The 17,607-nt window shown below is 37.7% G+C and overlaps 3 protein-coding genes across 6 annotated transcripts; all 3 read right to left on the bottom strand.

Annotated features, from left to right (window-relative positions):
• Nucleotides 1-1,081: 1,081 nt before the first annotated feature.
• LOC113283234 (sialyltransferase-like protein 1) lies at nucleotides 1,082-5,954 on the bottom strand. The gene is made up of 10 exons (XM_026532425.1): nucleotides 5,683-5,954; nucleotides 4,122-4,208; nucleotides 3,933-4,010; nucleotides 3,765-3,856; nucleotides 3,424-3,625; nucleotides 3,193-3,283; nucleotides 2,479-2,537; nucleotides 2,027-2,175; nucleotides 1,844-1,925; nucleotides 1,082-1,743 (listed from the first exon to the last, which is right to left on the bottom strand). Exons 1-10 carry the CDS (start codon nucleotides 5,887-5,889, stop codon nucleotides 1,351-1,353), a joined length of 1,440 nt encoding a protein of 479 aa, XP_026388210.1. The 5' UTR covers nucleotides 5,890-5,954; the 3' UTR covers nucleotides 1,082-1,350.
• Nucleotides 5,955-6,781: 827 nt separating this feature from the next.
• On the bottom strand, nucleotides 6,782-10,087 carry LOC113277991 (DNA-directed RNA polymerase III subunit RPC8-like). Of its 4 annotated transcripts, none has more exons than XM_026526945.1 (8): nucleotides 9,971-10,087; nucleotides 8,940-9,168; nucleotides 8,733-8,828; nucleotides 8,435-8,522; nucleotides 8,248-8,311; nucleotides 8,038-8,104; nucleotides 7,861-7,950; nucleotides 6,782-7,104 (listed from the first exon to the last, which is right to left on the bottom strand). In XM_026526945.1, the coding sequence occupies exons 2-8, from the start codon at nucleotides 9,048-9,050 to the stop codon at nucleotides 7,057-7,059; spliced, it is 564 nt and encodes a 187-aa protein (XP_026382730.1). In that variant the 5' UTR covers nucleotides 9,051-9,168; nucleotides 9,971-10,087; the 3' UTR covers nucleotides 6,782-7,056. The 4 variants fall into 4 exon arrangements, with proteins under 4 accessions (XP_026382730.1, XP_026382732.1, XP_026382731.1 ...); XM_026526947.1 differs by having other exon boundaries at nucleotides 8,940-9,197; nucleotides 9,971-10,018; XM_026526946.1 differs by having other exon boundaries at nucleotides 9,869-9,988.
• A 374-nt stretch (nucleotides 10,088-10,461) lies between these two features.
• On the bottom strand, nucleotides 10,462-16,985 carry LOC113283235. The gene is made up of 5 exons (XM_026532426.1): nucleotides 16,632-16,985; nucleotides 13,638-15,791; nucleotides 12,993-13,113; nucleotides 12,009-12,068; nucleotides 10,462-11,745 (listed from the first exon to the last, which is right to left on the bottom strand). The coding sequence occupies exons 2-5, from the start codon at nucleotides 15,668-15,670 to the stop codon at nucleotides 10,612-10,614; spliced, it is 3,348 nt and encodes a 1,115-aa protein (XP_026388211.1). The 5' UTR covers nucleotides 15,671-15,791; nucleotides 16,632-16,985; the 3' UTR covers nucleotides 10,462-10,611.
• Nucleotides 16,986-17,607: the final 622 nt, after the last annotated feature.

A 17,607-nucleotide genomic window follows, 5' to 3' on the forward strand; every position in this document is an offset into this window, starting at 1 on the left:
AAGTGGTACCGACGACAGCACACCTATGCTCAGCCATGTTAACCTTTTGTTTTGTTTACTCGGTGGCACACTCTAACAAAAAAATGGTGGGACAAAGAATTGTTTTCATTTGCCGAATAAGGGGACCTGGTGCTCTGAAGTTAAGAAAACAGTGCGTGACGTGTCAAGGTCTACACCACGTTTCATTTTCTTATCAAGGCAGAACACCTCCAATCTTATTTCGAGAGGCCGCAGTCAAACCACGTTTCATTTTTCTGTACCATTTTCTTATCCCTTACATTTCTATCAAAATCATTTTTTTTTCTTTTTTTTAATTAAAATATCAAATTCATATTGATAGAATGGGATCTTTGGATTAATTGTTGGGTTTCATCTCTTATCGTTGACATTTGTTGTGGATTCATTGTTTTCCTGTACAATCTGAGATTGGAACTGAAATTGATTTCATGATGGAAGAATACACAGCAATTAGGAGGTGAGTGGAGATGGCAAAGACCGATGTTCAAATTCAGTTAGAGAGGTGAGTTGGAACTGAGAAATTGATTCACTGAATCAATTAGGTAAATAAATGATCGATTGTTGAGATTTATGAGAAGATAGAGATGGTGGAAGAAGTGAATAGATGCGGTTCTGGTGGTGACGGAGGTGGTTGTGATGGCATCTGGTGGTGGTGATTTGGTGTTACTGGCGTTTTTTGTTGTTTTTTTTTTTGGTAAACAAAGTACTTTGATTTTGGGGTGGCGGTGGTGTTCGAGTGGTGGCGGTGCCGGTGACCGGGGTAGCAGTGGCGGTAGAGAAGGAGTAGGTAGGTGGTGGAGGCAGAGAGAAAGAGTACGATGGAGGAGAAAGAGATAAGAAGAAGAACGAAGAAGAGAGTACGATGAACATATAAAATCTACATATAAAATCTCAGGATAAAACTTAATTTCAATAATTTTGGGTCCAAGAATAATTTTTCCCTCAAAAATGGATGCACGTCTTCAGATTTCTGGGCATGGATTTCACAATGGGAGAAATCTGAAAAATAGATGTGCCAGTAGTTTTCACATTTGAAATTTTATTTTATTTTAGTTTTGTTTTATATAGAAAATAAAAAACTGGTTGTATAATAAATGATAAATAATAGAAATAAAATAAAATAATGAAGAACACATGTCGAAACCTAGGATAGACTATAGAGGGGTAATGAGATAACTCTACCACTTTTAGACACCCTTTATCACACCATTTTGGTTGAGAATAAAATCCGCAACCCCCTATTAGTTTTGGTATATACCCCCGGGCCGGCCAGTGAAAAAAGGCCCTAGACTATTACTAATAATACCTACTGAGGCGATACATAGAATTTTCTTAAACCACACCTTTAAGGGAGTGATTTACACAGACCAAATCGTCTAATTTATTGCCATCCATTTTATACAGGGAAACACCTCTCATCTCGATATGGTGTTGTTGAGCTTCCTTTCTTAGGCTTTTGAATGGCATGACTTCCCACTTTTTGTAGTTAGAATTTTTGCGTGTTTCACTCATGTCAGGTGATCCTGAGATAGGTCCACTATTGTCGTAGCTCACGTTGCTCCATATTTTACAGCTGCCGAATGGTCCTAGGGTGCCATTCTGTCCCTCTTGGCTTCTCTTTAGGTGCAAGGCAGCAGTATGAGCTCTGTTTATCGTCTCCCGACTTGGAATACCTGACCAATCCTCGTTCCTCTCGGATCTCATGGGAGAATGAATCCTAATAACCTGTGCAATCAAATCCAAATTAACCCAATCACTTAACCATGCATAACCATGTGAGTAAATGAACTTGTGAAAGAAACAAAAGTTTGTGAACGATGATTACGCCAAGACACTCTAATAGTTGATAGTAGGCCCGTCCTTGCAGGGGATTGTGCCCTTGTCTAGGCGTGGAGAAGTAGCGAGTCCTACAGGACAGCAAGTGTGAGAATATGATTTCTCAAATGTCCTGATCAACAGTTAAATTATGCACGTGAATTTAACGCGCACCAGCAAAATAAAAACTGACCATTCAGTATAGCCTGGATCTACTGTAAAACCATATATGTTGACTATATCACACATGGAGAGAGCTAGTTCTATCGATTTCATTCCAGTTCCTTTGGCACCTCTTCGCAGTACAATACCTTGGAACAGATAGACTGGATTTGTGATGCCCTGCAATACGCACGCAATTGAATTAAATTTGGTGAGGAGCATGGAAGCTCTTAAGTGAACCGTTTCATCCATAACGAACTTAAAGGAGGTGCATACTGCAATTTTGCATGAACCACCTTGGAGGTAAAACAGTAGCAGCAAAACACAAGAATCCTAAATATCATTGAACAATATAATATGGCTGATGCATTTCATACCATAGGCAGTGATGTGGATAAGTAATGAATGGCTTGCTTTTTAATACATCCATTTCTCAGGAAATTAGAGTTTGGATATTTAGGTCTAATGAGATGCAATTTTTACCTTTATCATGTCGTTGAAGTCTTTATGGGTCACACTTTTGATTATGAGCACCTCATCAGCTGCAAAGTCAACATATTTATAAGGAGAGGAAAGAAAGCAACCTAACTTTAACATGCTTACTCATAAGCGAATTACTGAACAGAAAAATAACTACTAATCTAGGATTCCCGAATCAGAATGGGGACTGCGGTATACATTGTCTGGTACTAAGTCTTAATCTAGTCACAAGTTTATTACCATTAGTTTTTGCATTCCTACTTCTATCTGAACTTTTAGAAACATTAAAACTTGCACAAAGCACTCCTTGACCCTAGTGCCGCCATCAGTTGATCATAGCTGCAAATATGCTGATAAATCAATCAACTCCATGGCGGTTTCCGATTACCTGCTAGAGGCTTACCACTCATAATCTCTCAGCATCATCATCTTTATTATGGTGATCTTTACCATTAAGTTAACCAATCATCACTTCATATGTGGTCTCAGATATGTTTTGCAGACATACATATCAGGATATCACATGTTACGATAGAAATGACCCTAAATTTTAGGCAATAATAACCACAGATTTTATTTACATCCTTGTTGATACGTTTGTCTTAAGGGTAGATATATAGGGGGTAAATGTCATCCAAACAGAAAGCGCATTCATCGACATCCTAACTAGTTCGGTAAAAAGAAAAAGGCTAACTACCCAACTAGAATCCAACTTACCAGATCCATCAAGAATTTTAACCATTTTACGAGCAGCACCCCTCACAACAAGGCGGAAGTCTCTCTTCATACCAATATGCTTGGCATATTTCTGGATTATAATCACAAATTGAAAATCAATAGCTGAATCAAAGGATATTTGGTAAGGTATACGTCAAATAGGTAAAACAAAATGGAGATTTGAGAATGCAACTTGGAGTTGGCATATACGAAGAAAATTTAAATATATACCTTATTTACAGGAGCTTCGTTTTCTCGTATTACTGCATCATGACTGTCAATTTCTTCTCCAAATTCAGTCTTTAAGAGATCCCCTGAGTTTCCAACAACTGCACATCTCTCAAACTGGCGTGGGTGAAATGGAGGTGTTGACGGTAACAGCACGTTAAGGTGCTCCTCACATAGAGAACGGTTGTAGCATTTATCTGCTCCCCTACATCAAATGAAAAGGAGGAATGCTTACTGATACTCCAAATATCTTACAGTTATAAGATATTCAGCCAGTATGGTCCATTTTGAGTAGTGCAAAATCAAATGAACAAACTGGATGGGTCAAGAATCAATGATCATACAGTTGTGCAATCCGTTGAGCTGCATAGGTAAGCCATCCTTCTGGACGGGTATCGAGATATTCTCTCGTCAACACTGTCGTCATATTTCGGTACTGCATGCTGGTGGTGTTAGTGCACAAGAATCCTCAGAACAACAAAAGTATCAAGATAGAGAGAAGGAACCCTAACCTGCTCCCACAAAAGAATAGCCTCACACACATCATAAGGGTACTCCAGCGGTTCATGTTTTTTGAATTGCTTGTTGTACTGTTCTAAATAAGAAAAAGTTAGAGAGAAAAACTTCAATTACAAATGAACTAGCATTAGAAAGAGAGAACTCAGAAGAACCAAAAATTAGAAGTTCAAAGAGGTACTAACCCAAGTGCTGTTTGTGCCTTTAGGATATTTCAGGACCAATTTACAGTGGTCAATAATATGTGCAGTAAGTCCAAGTCCTCTATTAGCCTACATCCAAGTTGTAGATCAATACGGGTTCATAGAAGTTAGCTTTAAGGTAACCGATCCAAAGACGAGGTACGAGAAGTATAATTCAAATAGAAAACCGGACTTTCTATACAATCGACAAAAACAACCAGAAAGCTGTAATAAGAAAAGCACACCACTGAACACGTCATCCTAGAAGATACCTTCAATATGATTACACTGTAATTTTCAGATACACCATACTCAAGCTAGAACAAATGGTATTCTATTTTGTGTCTTTATTAAGTTAGAATCCTGATATAACTTCAACTAACTGACTTTTCTATACATAGTAAGTGCGCGTCTCTAGCAAAACCGTCGGGAATTGAACCCACTGCCTGAGATTAAAACTCACCTGATCCACAGAAATTAACCACTCTGCTATTCTCATCCTAAAAGAAAAGGTACACAAGCGTAATTAAGTATACATGTTGAAGTTTCTTGATATAATTTCGCTTCATCACTTTGGTTTCCAAGAAATTGGCGCATCCTAAATATGGCAGACCAGTTAAGTAACTAGCATTGAAATCTACTGGGGCACAAATTTTGTTGATTAGATAATGCAACTGACAAGAGTAAATTTCTGTGAACATCTACTTTTTGTAGGGTCCTATTATTAAGAATTCAATCTCGAATAAACTTACAGACCCACTTTGTTGCTGATTAGAAATACTGTACCCAATCATATGGTAGGTTAGTGGCAACTTTTTTCCCGGGTGATGAAAATTTCTCCTAAGCAGTAAAGGTAGTAATACAAAACTTGTAAACATGCCATACTCAAAGTATTTTGCTTTAAAAAATTGCATTCTTGATAGTGCTGAAAATGGTTCCTTTTAGTTGCATTACCATACTCACAAATGCGTATATACTGTGACCAAAAAGTGTTGAACAATTTTCAGAAGGACAACAGCATCATTGCAAGAAAATGACAGGAGACAAACCAGAAAAGGATAGTTTTTTTGCCTCGTTTGTCCATTAAAAAGCCAGACACTAAAGCGACATTGGAAAACCAAGCTAGGCAATCATGATGGCAATAGAAACTCAAATTTGAATCCTGAGATTGGAATATACAGCTCAATAGGCCTCAAGTCCAGGCTTGTTAAAGCAAGACCGCTGCGGTGCTTCCCTGCCCCTTCATTTAACTTTATAGGTATACTACTAACTCATTTACCAGCTTTACCAGTGAAATTTGACACTCATGAAGCCTAATTGGAAACACTGGTTATTTTATTTATTTATTTATTGATCAAAATCAACAGACAACCTATCAAACACTTAAAGAGCAACTTACATCAACACACTCAAAATACAATTTCAAGATATATCAGAATCAAATAAAGTATAAATCAGATCATCAGTGAACTTGAGCATCCATTTTTATAGATCTAAATTAATACAACACCATTACTGTGATGAAGAAATTGAAAGAATAAGCAATTAGTTAGTTACTACTTACAATACATTGCTGGACATTAGTTTGGAAATCAGAGAGAATCTTGATCTCAACTCGGTTTATATAATACTTTTCGTAATCTGAGAAATTTGAAGTCTGAATTGCCAGAACCACAAGTGTAAATATCACTACAACACAAATCAGGAGTGGTATTATCGGTCTTGAATTTGTAGAAGACGAAGATGACGAAGGAACCCGTATTCGTCTCATTCCTTTGAAACGAGTTATGGATCCGAGTTTGAGGTGTCGGAATGAAATCGGTTTCAAATTTGCTGGTTTTGTAACGAGGGAAGAAGAAGAAGCGGAGCAGCGAGGAGGGTAGAAAAACACGTGAAAGAAGCACGTGATGGAATCTTTGTGTTATGGTCAAATAGCGTTGACTGGAAGAAAAAAATTTTGTTTTTTTTTTTTTTGGAAATTTTTAGATTTTCCTTTTCCGGTTCAGGGTTCTATACTTCTATTTTTGGTGGTTGCCTTATTCCGTTCAGATTCCAGTTTCGATCTTTTGGAAAAACTATAAGTAGAGACCCAGGAGAAGTATGTAATGCACAACGAAGTTGGTTTAGGCAGGGCTTGAATTTTATCAATATAAGGGGATCAATTATATTGAGCAGGGCTTGAATTTTATCAGTATAAGGGGATCAATCATATTGAAACAATGTCGTTATCAACAAGTTCTCGTGAGGAAGAAAATTTCTGGAGTGTCTTGCTACCTAGTGAAACAATTAAGTTAGAAACTGATAGTGAGTTGTCTGTGGAAAGGATTTACAACACCTCAGTAGAAGATCATCTGATTGCTTTAGTTGATGAGTACGCTAAGGATCACGCTCATATTTTGTTCAAAATTGAGAAGATTTTGAAGTATGTTCAGGGCATTGAAGAAAGGTTGGAAACTCGTGAAAGGAACGACAAAGGTATTAGCAGTAAATTCAAGAAAGGATTTCCCATCTGGGGATACTTTTTTTCAAACGTTTGATGAGGTGTGAGCAATTTATTTTGTTAGAGAAGAACTGCGATAGGTTTAAGTTTAGGCTTTATCTCATGTATCGTTATTATGAATTAATGAATGAAATTTATTTTTGTTAAATCTTTGTCTCATTACTGATATACAAATGCAACACCTTATAACACAGAGAAAAGAAGCCTCAAGTCAAATTTATATTCAAATGTAATTCGATTTCATTTACTCTCAGGTAATTAAGGAATTAATGAACACAATTTTTAACTAGGGCGGGATACTCATTATATATCTACTAGTCATTGCTGCTACATGTTCAGATAACCTGGGAATGGCTGAAACAAAATACCCATCAGTTTATCTTTACCTTCTGTGCCCATATCTGTTAAGTTCTTCCACGGCTCTACTTTCGCTGTCGACTATACCCACCATGAAATTGGACCCAGACCATCAAAATCGATTGATGCCTGAAAAGCCCCATTAAGAAGGAAAAAAAAACACAAAGTAAGAGAGGGAACTGAATAAACACTGCTGCGACAATAAATTATTCCAAACTTATTTTTACACTAAAGTATGCTACTTTACAATGAGGTACAGATACAGTCAATCAATGAGATGACTTCCCGTTGCTTGGTGTTGCTTCAATATCAACGAAGAGATCAAATTCAACACTTATACCCTCAGAGGGAAAATAATGCTTACAGCACATGGCATCATATAAAAGACACGAGTCTAATTGCAGCAAACAAATTAAACAAGGGTCCGGGTGTCCATGAACACCGATACCGACAAAACCTTTGAGCTATTGGATGTGAACATCCCATGGCTACAAACTCGTTGCTGACTTTCTTAAGCCAAGTTCAAAATAAACATTATTTATCAAGAAACCTAAACCCTTGGGTGGTTGACCTAACACCCCCATCTTTACATAATTCACAATTGTGTTAGCTTGGATCCGGTTATCGGACTAGTGATGCAGGAATACAAAGACGTGGCAGTCCATCCAAAAGAGAAGGGGATCATTGACCAAATATGATAACACCGTCACAAGGGGTTACCAAGTACCAATTCTAGACTACTGTATGGGTAATAATATAATGGTGCATACACAAAATACAGTTGTCAGTTAACCGCACCAATAATAACTGAAGTTAAGGCTAGAAGTAGGGCAAATTCCTTGAGAAATAATAAATAAAAAGGATGTCAAGGACGAAGGAACTTACAGTAATCACCATTGGGGCAAATGCCTTCGAATCTTTTTCTTGTTCAAGCGGGATGGGAGGATATGAAATTTTATGAACTCGGAAACGAATCTGCAATTGAATGGAAGTCGGAAGATAGTTCACATTGACGTAACAGCTAGGGAAAATTGAGCAAGAAAATACATCATAAGGCTAAACCTCGTCGTCCTGCTCTATAGTTAATTCTACATCGCCATACATCCATGTCCATCTTCCATCTTCACTACTGTGGAGATCACATCAAGAAACCAAATTACTTATAACCAATACAGAAGTAGAATAGTGAAAATAAAAAGCAGCAGTTCAGAAAGGATTTTAATGGATAAATTTTGATATACTCTCAAGCTCATATGGGTAACGAACACTTACAACTTGGATGGGTTAGGCAAAAGATGGATGGGTATGGATATGTCTTTAAAAAACCCTACAGACACTGCCACCATTATAGATTTAGATACTTGTGGAAACAATTAAAGCGACCACCATAATAAATAAATAAATATCTGGTTCACAAAAAGAAATGCTTATAGGCTAGAAAACGATTTGGTCTACATACATCGTAAACCATTAGCATCTGATGCGTCAACCTTTCCAGAAAGAATCTCACCCTCAAAAGGACGGAACATGATTAGCCTAAAATCAACCTGCAAAATGAGAATAAAACTCGTAAATGAAGCAACAATTAGTTTCTTCCGTAAGCTACAAGTAACAATCGTCTTCTTAGATTTGGTGTACCAAAAATATATCTGCTATACATAAAAGGAAAAGAAAAAACTGCTTTTTCGATGGTAAGAGGTCACTGTTAACTGTTCATAGCTTTAATAGATCCTCAAGATAAGAAAAAGTTAAGATACCGTATAGGTCGAAGCACCATCTCCTGCAAATATGAAGCCGCCCTTAATGGATTTAATGTCATAGACGGAGATGCATAAACCCAACTGTGCGATAACCTTCATAAAAATAGATATGACTCAATACATACTGCTCATAGAAATCAAGCAAGCACAACAAGAACAGTACGGAAAATCAAAAGAGACACTCAAGAAAGAAAATGGTTTTACCTTATCCACAAATAGTTTCTCTAGCTCACCCCGTATAGCTTCAGGAAGAGGAAGGCTAAGGAGATTAGGAGGTAAACGCAAGGTATGCTCTATTAAACTAAGGACGAACATTCCGGCTTCTTCAACTGGACCTTCTTTAAACCAAGGATGGTGTGTTATTTGTTTGAAGAACGTTTTATCTTCTATTCAGGCTCAGTGTTATTGTTTTGGATACTGTTAATCACAGTTTCTGCAACAATTAAAGACATCCATGAGCAACTTTTCAGTCACAAATGAATTAATGGATACTCTTAGTATGCCAAAGTATTACAAGGTAACAAAATCTTGTCGAGAAAATACAAATTGCAGCTAAAACAGGAAATACCTCCCACACGTTAGAGGAAAGAAGTCCACCATCGTTCCTAAGAAAACTGTTTTACTAACTAAACAAACGAAGTTGAACCTAGTCATTATCCAATTCCAGGGAATAATCTTTGATTTTATTACCTACGAAAAGTCTGCCCACACCCCGCAATATATGCATGACACAGTAAAACGAACCCTAACCCCAGCTTATTCAGGATGAAAAACTCATCCAAATTCTAAATAACTTCAGATACTACAATAGAATAATCTAGCTGATTGCTTGACAAATTCTAGATATTGATGATGTATTACAATTACGAAATTCGCAAATTCAAACAACTATAACAATTTTTACACACTCAAAGATGACAAATTTGCACCAAAGTCGCAATTATCTCGAGAAAAAGTATAATGCAACAATACTAGAAATCCTGACATGCTTAATATTTGAAACAAGGAGCAGAATCAAATATACTATCATTCGTATTAAACAACTATTTGGGTATTTTATCAAACACGTTATCTGCATATATTTTTTAAACAGACTATCCCTAGTATTCTAAACCAAAGACTAGTAATTATACCTGAGAAGCTGAAATTAAGGAGTAGCAATAAAATCAGAGTTAATCAAAACCTCTGAAAAAACCGGTCTAAGTTGAACTGAGGGTTTCTAATGCCTTTCTTACCTCTTGTTGCGGCTCTCCTCTAATCTTTACTTCTTACTCGATATATCGGCAGTCTGGCGGTGACGAAACTAGCCAAACTCTTATAGGACGGATGTTCCCGCCCAACCTTCTCGTGAGTTCAATTTTTGGTCTATAACAAAACAACCCCAGTTGACGACTCATATTGGTTTAGGACTAAGAAGGAAGAAATCTTTGGATGTACATAGACCTCGGACTAAAATTTTATTGTACAGATTTTAACCATTCCAACAACACAAAACGTGGATTATTCGTAACCATGAAGTGGTCGTCTCGTCCGTAGACCTGCTTTCAGGGGCAGAAACGGATCCCGACTTTCCCTTTGTCAAAACCGTACCCAGTTTCTACACAAAATGTTGGTAGTACTCTGCCTTGCGTTAAAATGCACCACCCTGGAATAGTTTCACTAAGATTTAATCATCAAAAATAGCCAACATAGGATAAATTGGAAGAAACAAAGGAGAAGAGAAACATAATGGTTTAAAAGAACAAAATTCCCAAAGCAGAAAAGAACTAATGCAGTTCAAATTCTATAATTACAAAGTTGACATCTTTCTGAACAGAGAAAGATGCTTGAAAGTTGAGGAAGGTATTTACACCAAAAGAAGAAAGAAAGAAAAAACCTAATGCCTACGAGAGACATTATCTGGGGGTCTCTGACCGGTTCCGAATCCGTTACCAGTATTAGAAGATGTCCCATAAAACTGACCATCAAAAGGCTGTCCATTAATGATAATGTTATTATTATTGTTGTTATTGCTATTACAAGGTTGCATCATATTATTACCCTGCTGCTGGACATTTAAGGGTAGTCCACTGGAACCAGTCTGAGGGGTCCAACCACCCGACTGCCAGGGAGAAGCCATGTTTTGGTGGCCTCCTACATAGCTATGAATCATATTCACTGGAGCTTGGAAAGGCATGTTTTGCTGTGCAAGTTGTTGTACCATCAATTGACCATGGGGCAATTGCTGCGGTGTTGCCACCGCCACATGGGGCAATGTTTGTTGCTGAAACCCATGCATTAACTGCACTGGTAGTGGTGGGGGTGGGGGTAAAGATACTGGAAGACGGGGTGTGCTTTGTTCTGGAGGCTGCCATTCTGGGATATCATCATCATCATTCCAAGGATTATTAACTTCAACCCTGGCGCTTCGACCCTGCTGCCAATTCACACCCTTGTTAGATATAGTTTCATTTTGTCCATACATCTGTATCAGTTCTCTCATTTGCCCAGGAGGAGCAAAAGAGGCTCTTGGAGGAACAGAGGGTTTGGAGGTTGAAAACTGAGAAACTGGGGGATTTGAACCACTAACAAATTCAAATTCCGGCAAGTCGTCATCATCTCTGCCAGTTGCTGGGCCAAAACCTGGTGGAACATCATCAATGGGTTCATCATGCAATGGTACTCGAGATTTTCTGGTGGGAGGAGGACCTAAAATGGATGACGTAGGTTTAGTGATTCTGTTAGTTTCCTTTTCTTCTTGTCGTCTCCTTACATGGCTCTGTTTTTTAGAGCTGTGTCTATGATGTGATGAAGAGTTGGGTGATATCGTGGAAGTTATATGCACCTTTCTCCATACAACAATGCCAATCAGGCCATTATCTAAAGCATTAAGTTTTTCAACGTCGTCTTTTGGAACATTCTTTCCTAGCATTTCAACTGTTCTAGCATGAGGTGGACACAAGTAAAGTTCAACAGCAGGCGCAGGCTCGGCAAACCCTACTCGCTCGTCAGCAACATATGAATCAGCCACCTGAAGAGGACAATAGGATCTGAGGTCAGCAAATGAAGCATTAACTCCTTAGTGCCAGGAGAAGTCGATTCTATTTCACCAATCCACAAGTTGGTTGCCCAAAACCCACTATTTCAATTGGCTATTTGGAATATTTATTAAGACATGACAGTGAAGAAAAACTAATTAAAACCCCAAAATATAGATGCTTTATCCATTCACATCGAGAGTATCAGCAAGATTAAATTTGTAATGGACAAAATGATATAAGAAGGTTGCATCACCTCGCGAAGATATTCACGCTCACTCTCAGGGGAGTCCTCCTTCCAGCTAATATGTACTACCTGTAGCAGGCAACAAATTCATAAATAACATCATGAACAAAATTTTCACTTTAAATATGCACTGCTAAAAGTAGATGAAACATGTGGTCAGACAACTAAGAAAAGAAACAACAGAGGATACTACTGCAGTATGCTTTAGTGATCAAAAAACAATAATACTGCAATTTGTAGCATACAGTTAATCAAAAAATCCTCTTTCTTTACCTTTGCTACACAAACAGGTTAACATACTGCATAGAGAAAATAAAGACAAGTGTACTCACTAACATGCAGGAAGCCCAATGATAACATACTACACAAACAGATTAACAGAGGTTTCTCAAATTTTCAATAACAACTGACGTACCTTGTCAAATTAATACAAATTACTCAGAAAAGTTGACCTACAAAATTCATTAGGAATGACCTGGATGTATCATTCAGATTCGCATTTCCTTACAGTAGATTTATATAGAGATACTAAACCAATGGTAGTACACTAGAGAAAGTAATGAATAACTGAATGGTAGTACAGTAGATTTATTTGTAAAAGTTGACCTGAATGCTACACCTAAAACTAGAGAAAGTAATGAATAACTGAAAAGAAATGAATAACTGAAAAACAGCTCAGGCATTTTACAAATATTCCAGAAAACTGGTAAAAACATAAACCACTTGGCCCAAGTAGAATGACAAGGTAACGCAAAGCAACGGAACTGGCACATTTAAAATTATCTGATAAGAAATGCATTTGAAGCCTAATTTATCTTGGCAACCTCATCGCTTCGATTAATACTTATGGATATAATGATTTTTACAGGAGTGGTTGAGTTTGCACAAGTGAATTGAAAAAGTAACTCGAAATATTGTATAGTGTTCAAAACTTCAAACTTTGAAAATGATAATGATTAATCAGATATAAACAAGAAGAACAAAACAACATACCATGAGTGCTCGACTTCGAGACATAGGCAGCTCTTGGAGAAACTTTCCGAATGCATCAAGCTTAACTCTGCCTTTTATATCAAGGAAGCTTGGCCATTCTTTAGTTGATGCTTTTTCACCACTGTAACAAAAAATGCAATCAGAATCAAAAAGGAACTGAACATGAATGCAACAATTTGGGATTTAAGAACTGTACATGAATGCTACACTTTAGGACTTAAGAACTGAACATGAATGCAACAACTTAGGACTTAGTCGCTTAAGAAACCTCTGAATTCCGAAACAATCATGTGCAGCAGTATGTCTATTCAAGAAAACTTCGCACCATGAGACGACCATCTCTAAAAAATTATCAACCTTGACATATTTTCAGCTCAGTAAAACTATTCAGGTGTTTATGGATGTATAAAATAGGCAAAGATATAGATATAGATAAACTATTAAAAGCCTTAAACATGAAGGTAGCAATAAGGATAACAAAATATTTGACAAGATAACCGTTGTTGGTGTCAGTGCCATCATTATTACTATGACTACTCTAGAAAGACAAACATAGTGGTGTTAGATGTTAGTAATTTCTAAACTGGCAAATCAGAAAGTGTTACCCACTAATAGTGGTGAAACTTAAGCTGATAAGAAGCAGACCTTATAAAGGAGCCATGAACTGTGACTATGGATGAGATATTCAACTGCAATTTGCCTTCCCATGCATGCTCAATATTATCTGCAGCACTGTCAAGAGGAGTTTTTGATTCAACAAGAACTTCACCAGATTTCAACTTAGTCCCTGCATTACTATATTCTGGTTCCACTTTGTCAGCTTTGTCCTGGGCAGCAGCTTTATTAACGACGGGAGCTTTTTCGACGGCGGGAGCTTTATCAACGGCAGCAGCTTTTTCCAAGGCAGCAGTTACAGGGTTGACCGAAGTAAGATCAGATGAATCAACCTTTGAGTCGGTATCGATGCTCTTCTTCCCTTCCCCTACGGACTCAACTGTTCCAGCTTCCTTTTGCAAGTTCTCAAAAGGCGGCTCAGAATCAAGGGACTCCATGAACTCATCAAGAGAAACTATAGGAGGAAGAAATTCTGGGTCCTTCAATTCATCCATCATCAGTCCCTGCAAGAGATCAGTTCCATCACTTGGAACAGCAGTTAAACTACCTTGGTCATCTAAGATAACCTTCTCACTAGAAGTGATTTCAGATTTTTCAGATTTTCCATTCTCATCTGATTTCCGCGGAGTTTCAGCTTCTAATTCTTTAGCTCTTGGTCGAAATTGAGAAAGCGAGCTTTCCCCAGCAGCAATCTCAACTGAAGGACCATCATCTTGGTCGAACTCCACTTGAAACTCCCCTTTATGTGTTTTGCGAACCAAACGTCTAATGTCAACTTGTGAATCTGGCAAAACCACCATCTGTGCAAGCTCTTCTGCTTTTGCAATCCTCCACTCTGACAATTCCTTTGAAGCAAGCTCCTCCGCAGTCATTGAACAGAGGCGCTCAGGAGAAATTTCACCAGATATTACTCGTTCTCTCAGCTCAGGATTACTGGGATCTTTCAGATTAAACAGAAGAGATCTTCCCTTCTCCTTGTATTTCTTGTTAACACCTCCAAATGCTTTAAAAAGCTCAGCTTCGACTTTAGTTGCTAGAGTTTGTGGACAAGGAGATGCTGGTTCACTCTTATTCCCGGCAACTTCATCTTCCAGTTTGGGTCTTTTGGCATCATAACTCGAGCTATCTTCCATAATTTCTATGTCAAGGTCTGATGCCCAGCATAGTCCATTGCCTTGCAAAAGATCATCCTTCACAAAGAAGTTGTTGCTGAATGAAACATCATCATCAAGCAAAGCATACTTATATTGATATTCTTGTGCATCACATTCTGGGATTGGTGTAGCATCGACCTTGATTCCAGTAGAAAAGATGCCCTGTGATGGATTCAGTGTAGCACTAACATTCTGAGCACAGTCTTGATTTTGTGAAGGTAAGGGCTCCGAGGGCTTTTCAGGAACTTGGCATGAGGCAATGTCTACAGTGGAAGATGTTGATGTAGACATTGGAGAATCATCAGTGGATGGAATAGAAGTGGTTTGAGCATCAACCTGTGATTTCTTTTCTTCATTTTTGTTTTGCTCTTCAGAAACCATAGCTAAAGCAGAGGCTAAGGATTCCCTCATTTTTGCTCTGACGGATTCAAATGACTCAGCTCTAGCCTTAGGAGGTTCTGTATGTGATGGTCGCTTGCTTGGTTTGTTTGGTGCAGATGACTTTTGTGACGCTGGCTTATTTGGTGTCCCAGATATCATTTGTATAGTTCGCTTGTTAGAACCAGATACATGTCCCAAGTTGCTTGAATTAGGTAAACTTGGTGCCTGTTTGTTGTTTTGGACTGCAAAATGTTGTAACCCCTGACTACCCATACTTGGAGAAATTGGTGCTAATTTGCCGCTTGGAAGATGTTGCCACCTTGGACCTCCTGAATTAACAGTCATGGGTGACAGTATGCTATTCGGAACTGTTAAATAGGGTAACATTGGACTACCTGAACTAGGAACAACTGGTACGAGTTTGTTATTCGGAACTGCTAAATGTTGAGGACCCAGATTGCTGGACCCCATATTGCTTGTACCTAGATTGTTGGGCCCCATATTTGTAGTTCCCATATTGTTAAACATTGATAAATAACCCGCACAAAGTATGCTAGCAGGTCTCTAGTAATGTGCAACCACCTTCAGTCACTTACAATAGCTACTGTTTGAGTTACAACATATACTCGGCTTTCACGATCACAGAGATCTGCACCCAAAGCAATCGACACTTCATTAACAAAAACTAAAACTGCAAATTTCTTATAATAAAGTTAAAGAGACGCAGACAATGAACAACAATGATAATAGTTATCCTGGTGATGACTATCAAATTACAGTGAAATTCTATTCTATCTGATTATGTTGAATAACATATACAATTATAAGGAAAGCTTCCTCAATACGCTTCGTATACAAAATCAATTGAAAAGGGACACAAGAATGAGTTAAGCTAGCTCTAAAGTCATTAGATAAAGCCATCAAGTCCATCAAACCATGACACAAAAAGAAAACTATGAAAAGCTACAAGTTCCTTCGCCAGTAAATTTTATGTAGACTACAGGTAAAATTCGTAACACCGCCTGTTAATCCCTTCCTTGGATAAGAGATACAAACTCATAGAGGTGATTCAAAGAAAGAAAAAACGTGAAATAACTATCCAAATCATGCTGTAACCAAATCAACGTCATTATATCTTCAATTTTTAATAATAATAATCTATCCATCTATAAGTACAACACCTAACCACCTAATTATACTACCACTAGCCGAGCACAGATTTTTAGAAGCTCATAGTTGATGCCAAACCATAACCTAACATATTCTTTCCACCAAAATTTTCATTGCAAACCCTAAAAAATCATAAACAGAAGCTATCACGTATATAAATCACAGACCCATAGAATTAGCACCAAAACTGAATTTCGAATTAAATCAATTATCATTGTTAGGTTCAATAATTAAGAAACTTCAATCACAAAGAAAAACACAGAAACTTCAATCCATTTAATAAAGTAAATAATTAAGAAACTAAATCTGAAACTCTCACCATTAAACTCGAGAGAAGACTAACTGCATGTTTCAATTCACAAAGCGGTGACTTATTTCATCTGTTTTTGTTGCCTTGTTAGCTCAGATTTATGCTTCTGTTATCAGAAAGAAAACTAAATCGGTATAACAAAATCGATTTATGCTCCTGACTGAATTCCTTATTTGGAACTAACCTAGAGATTAGGTGTTCAATCCTCCAGCTTCTTATTATTTCGACCTTCGTCTTGATGATGATCGAAGAAAAGGGAAACCCTTACAAAGTCTGAAACCCTAGAAAGATCTCCTTTTAGCCCCCTCTCTGAATTTTTGAGGTTTTATCCAAAATAGGTGTGAAGGGCAGAGGGCAACTTTATCGGCTGGGGTTCGTTCTGTTCGAGGTTAAAACAGAACCTGGAACACGATTTATCGTGTTCGGTATTGTTGGGTTACTTGGGTACCCGTTTTAGATCAGGTTGTAGGCTAATTTCGAGTCCCGGTCCAATTTTCTCCAAGGAAGCGGGGTGAGCAACGGATGGGTGGATGTAGATATGGTACCAAACGTGTTCAATCCATCCAAATAACCGGTTTTAAAAAGAGAAATTTTCTATTTAGTCCAAAAATCCGACCCGGAATTAGTGTGTAGTCCAGCGGGATAGAGAAATTATCCGGTAGTCCAAAAAGGTTTAAAAATACCTAAAATTACTAGCCTACCCTCACTACTCACATGTGGACCGTATATCTCTTTCTTCTTCTTTATTTTTCAGACGAAAACTTCATCTACTTTTTCAGAAGAAAACTATTCTTGTTTCTTCTTCTCAATCAACAACACCAACATCTAATTCAACCATAAACCCATGCTTAATCATCTCTCAAAACTCATCATAATCAGCAATAGAAACCAAATTCATCGGAAATTATCCGGTAGCCCAAAAAGTTTTAAAAATACCTAAATTACTAGCCTAATTCAAAACATTTCGGTTTCATCTCCTATTTCA

This window comes from Papaver somniferum, chromosome 5 (genome assembly GCF_003573695.1).
Source record: "Papaver somniferum cultivar HN1 chromosome 5, ASM357369v1, whole genome shotgun sequence".
In the NCBI taxonomy this organism is placed as follows: Eukaryota; Viridiplantae; Streptophyta; class Magnoliopsida; order Ranunculales; family Papaveraceae; genus Papaver; species Papaver somniferum.

Coding starts and splice junctions, on each gene's coding strand:
- LOC113283234 (XM_026532425.1), bottom strand. CDS start 5,889: ATGAGACGAATACGGGTTCCTTCGTCATCTTCGTCTTCTACAAATTCA. Junction 4,011..4,121: donor AAGGCACAAACAGCACTTGG/GTTAGTACCTCT, acceptor TATTTAGAACAG/TACAACAAGCAATTCAAAAA. Junction 3,857..3,932: donor CTATTCTTTTGTGGGAGCAG/GTTAGGGTTCCT, acceptor ACCAGCATGCAG/TACCGAAATATGACGACAGT.
- LOC113277991 (XM_026526945.1), bottom strand. CDS start 9,050: ATGTTCGTCCTTAGTTTAATAGAGCATACCTTGCGTTTACCTCCTAAT. Junction 8,829..8,939: donor AGAAACTATTTGTGGATAAG/GTAAAACCATTT, acceptor ATTTTTATGAAG/GTTATCGCACAGTTGGGTTT. Junction 8,312..8,434: donor AGATGCTAATGGTTTACGAT/GTATGTAGACCA, acceptor TAATGGTGGCAG/TGTCTGTAGGGTTTTTTAAA.
- LOC113283235 (XM_026532426.1), bottom strand. CDS start 15,670: ATGTTTAACAATATGGGAACTACAAATATGGGGCCCAACAATCTAGGT. Junction 13,114..13,637: donor GTTCATGGCTCCTTTATAAG/GTCTGCTTCTTA, acceptor TTTTTGTTACAG/TGGTGAAAAAGCATCAACTA. Junction 11,746..12,008: donor AGCGTGAATATCTTCGCGAG/GTGATGCAACCT, acceptor TGTCCTCTTCAG/GTGGCTGATTCATATGTTGC.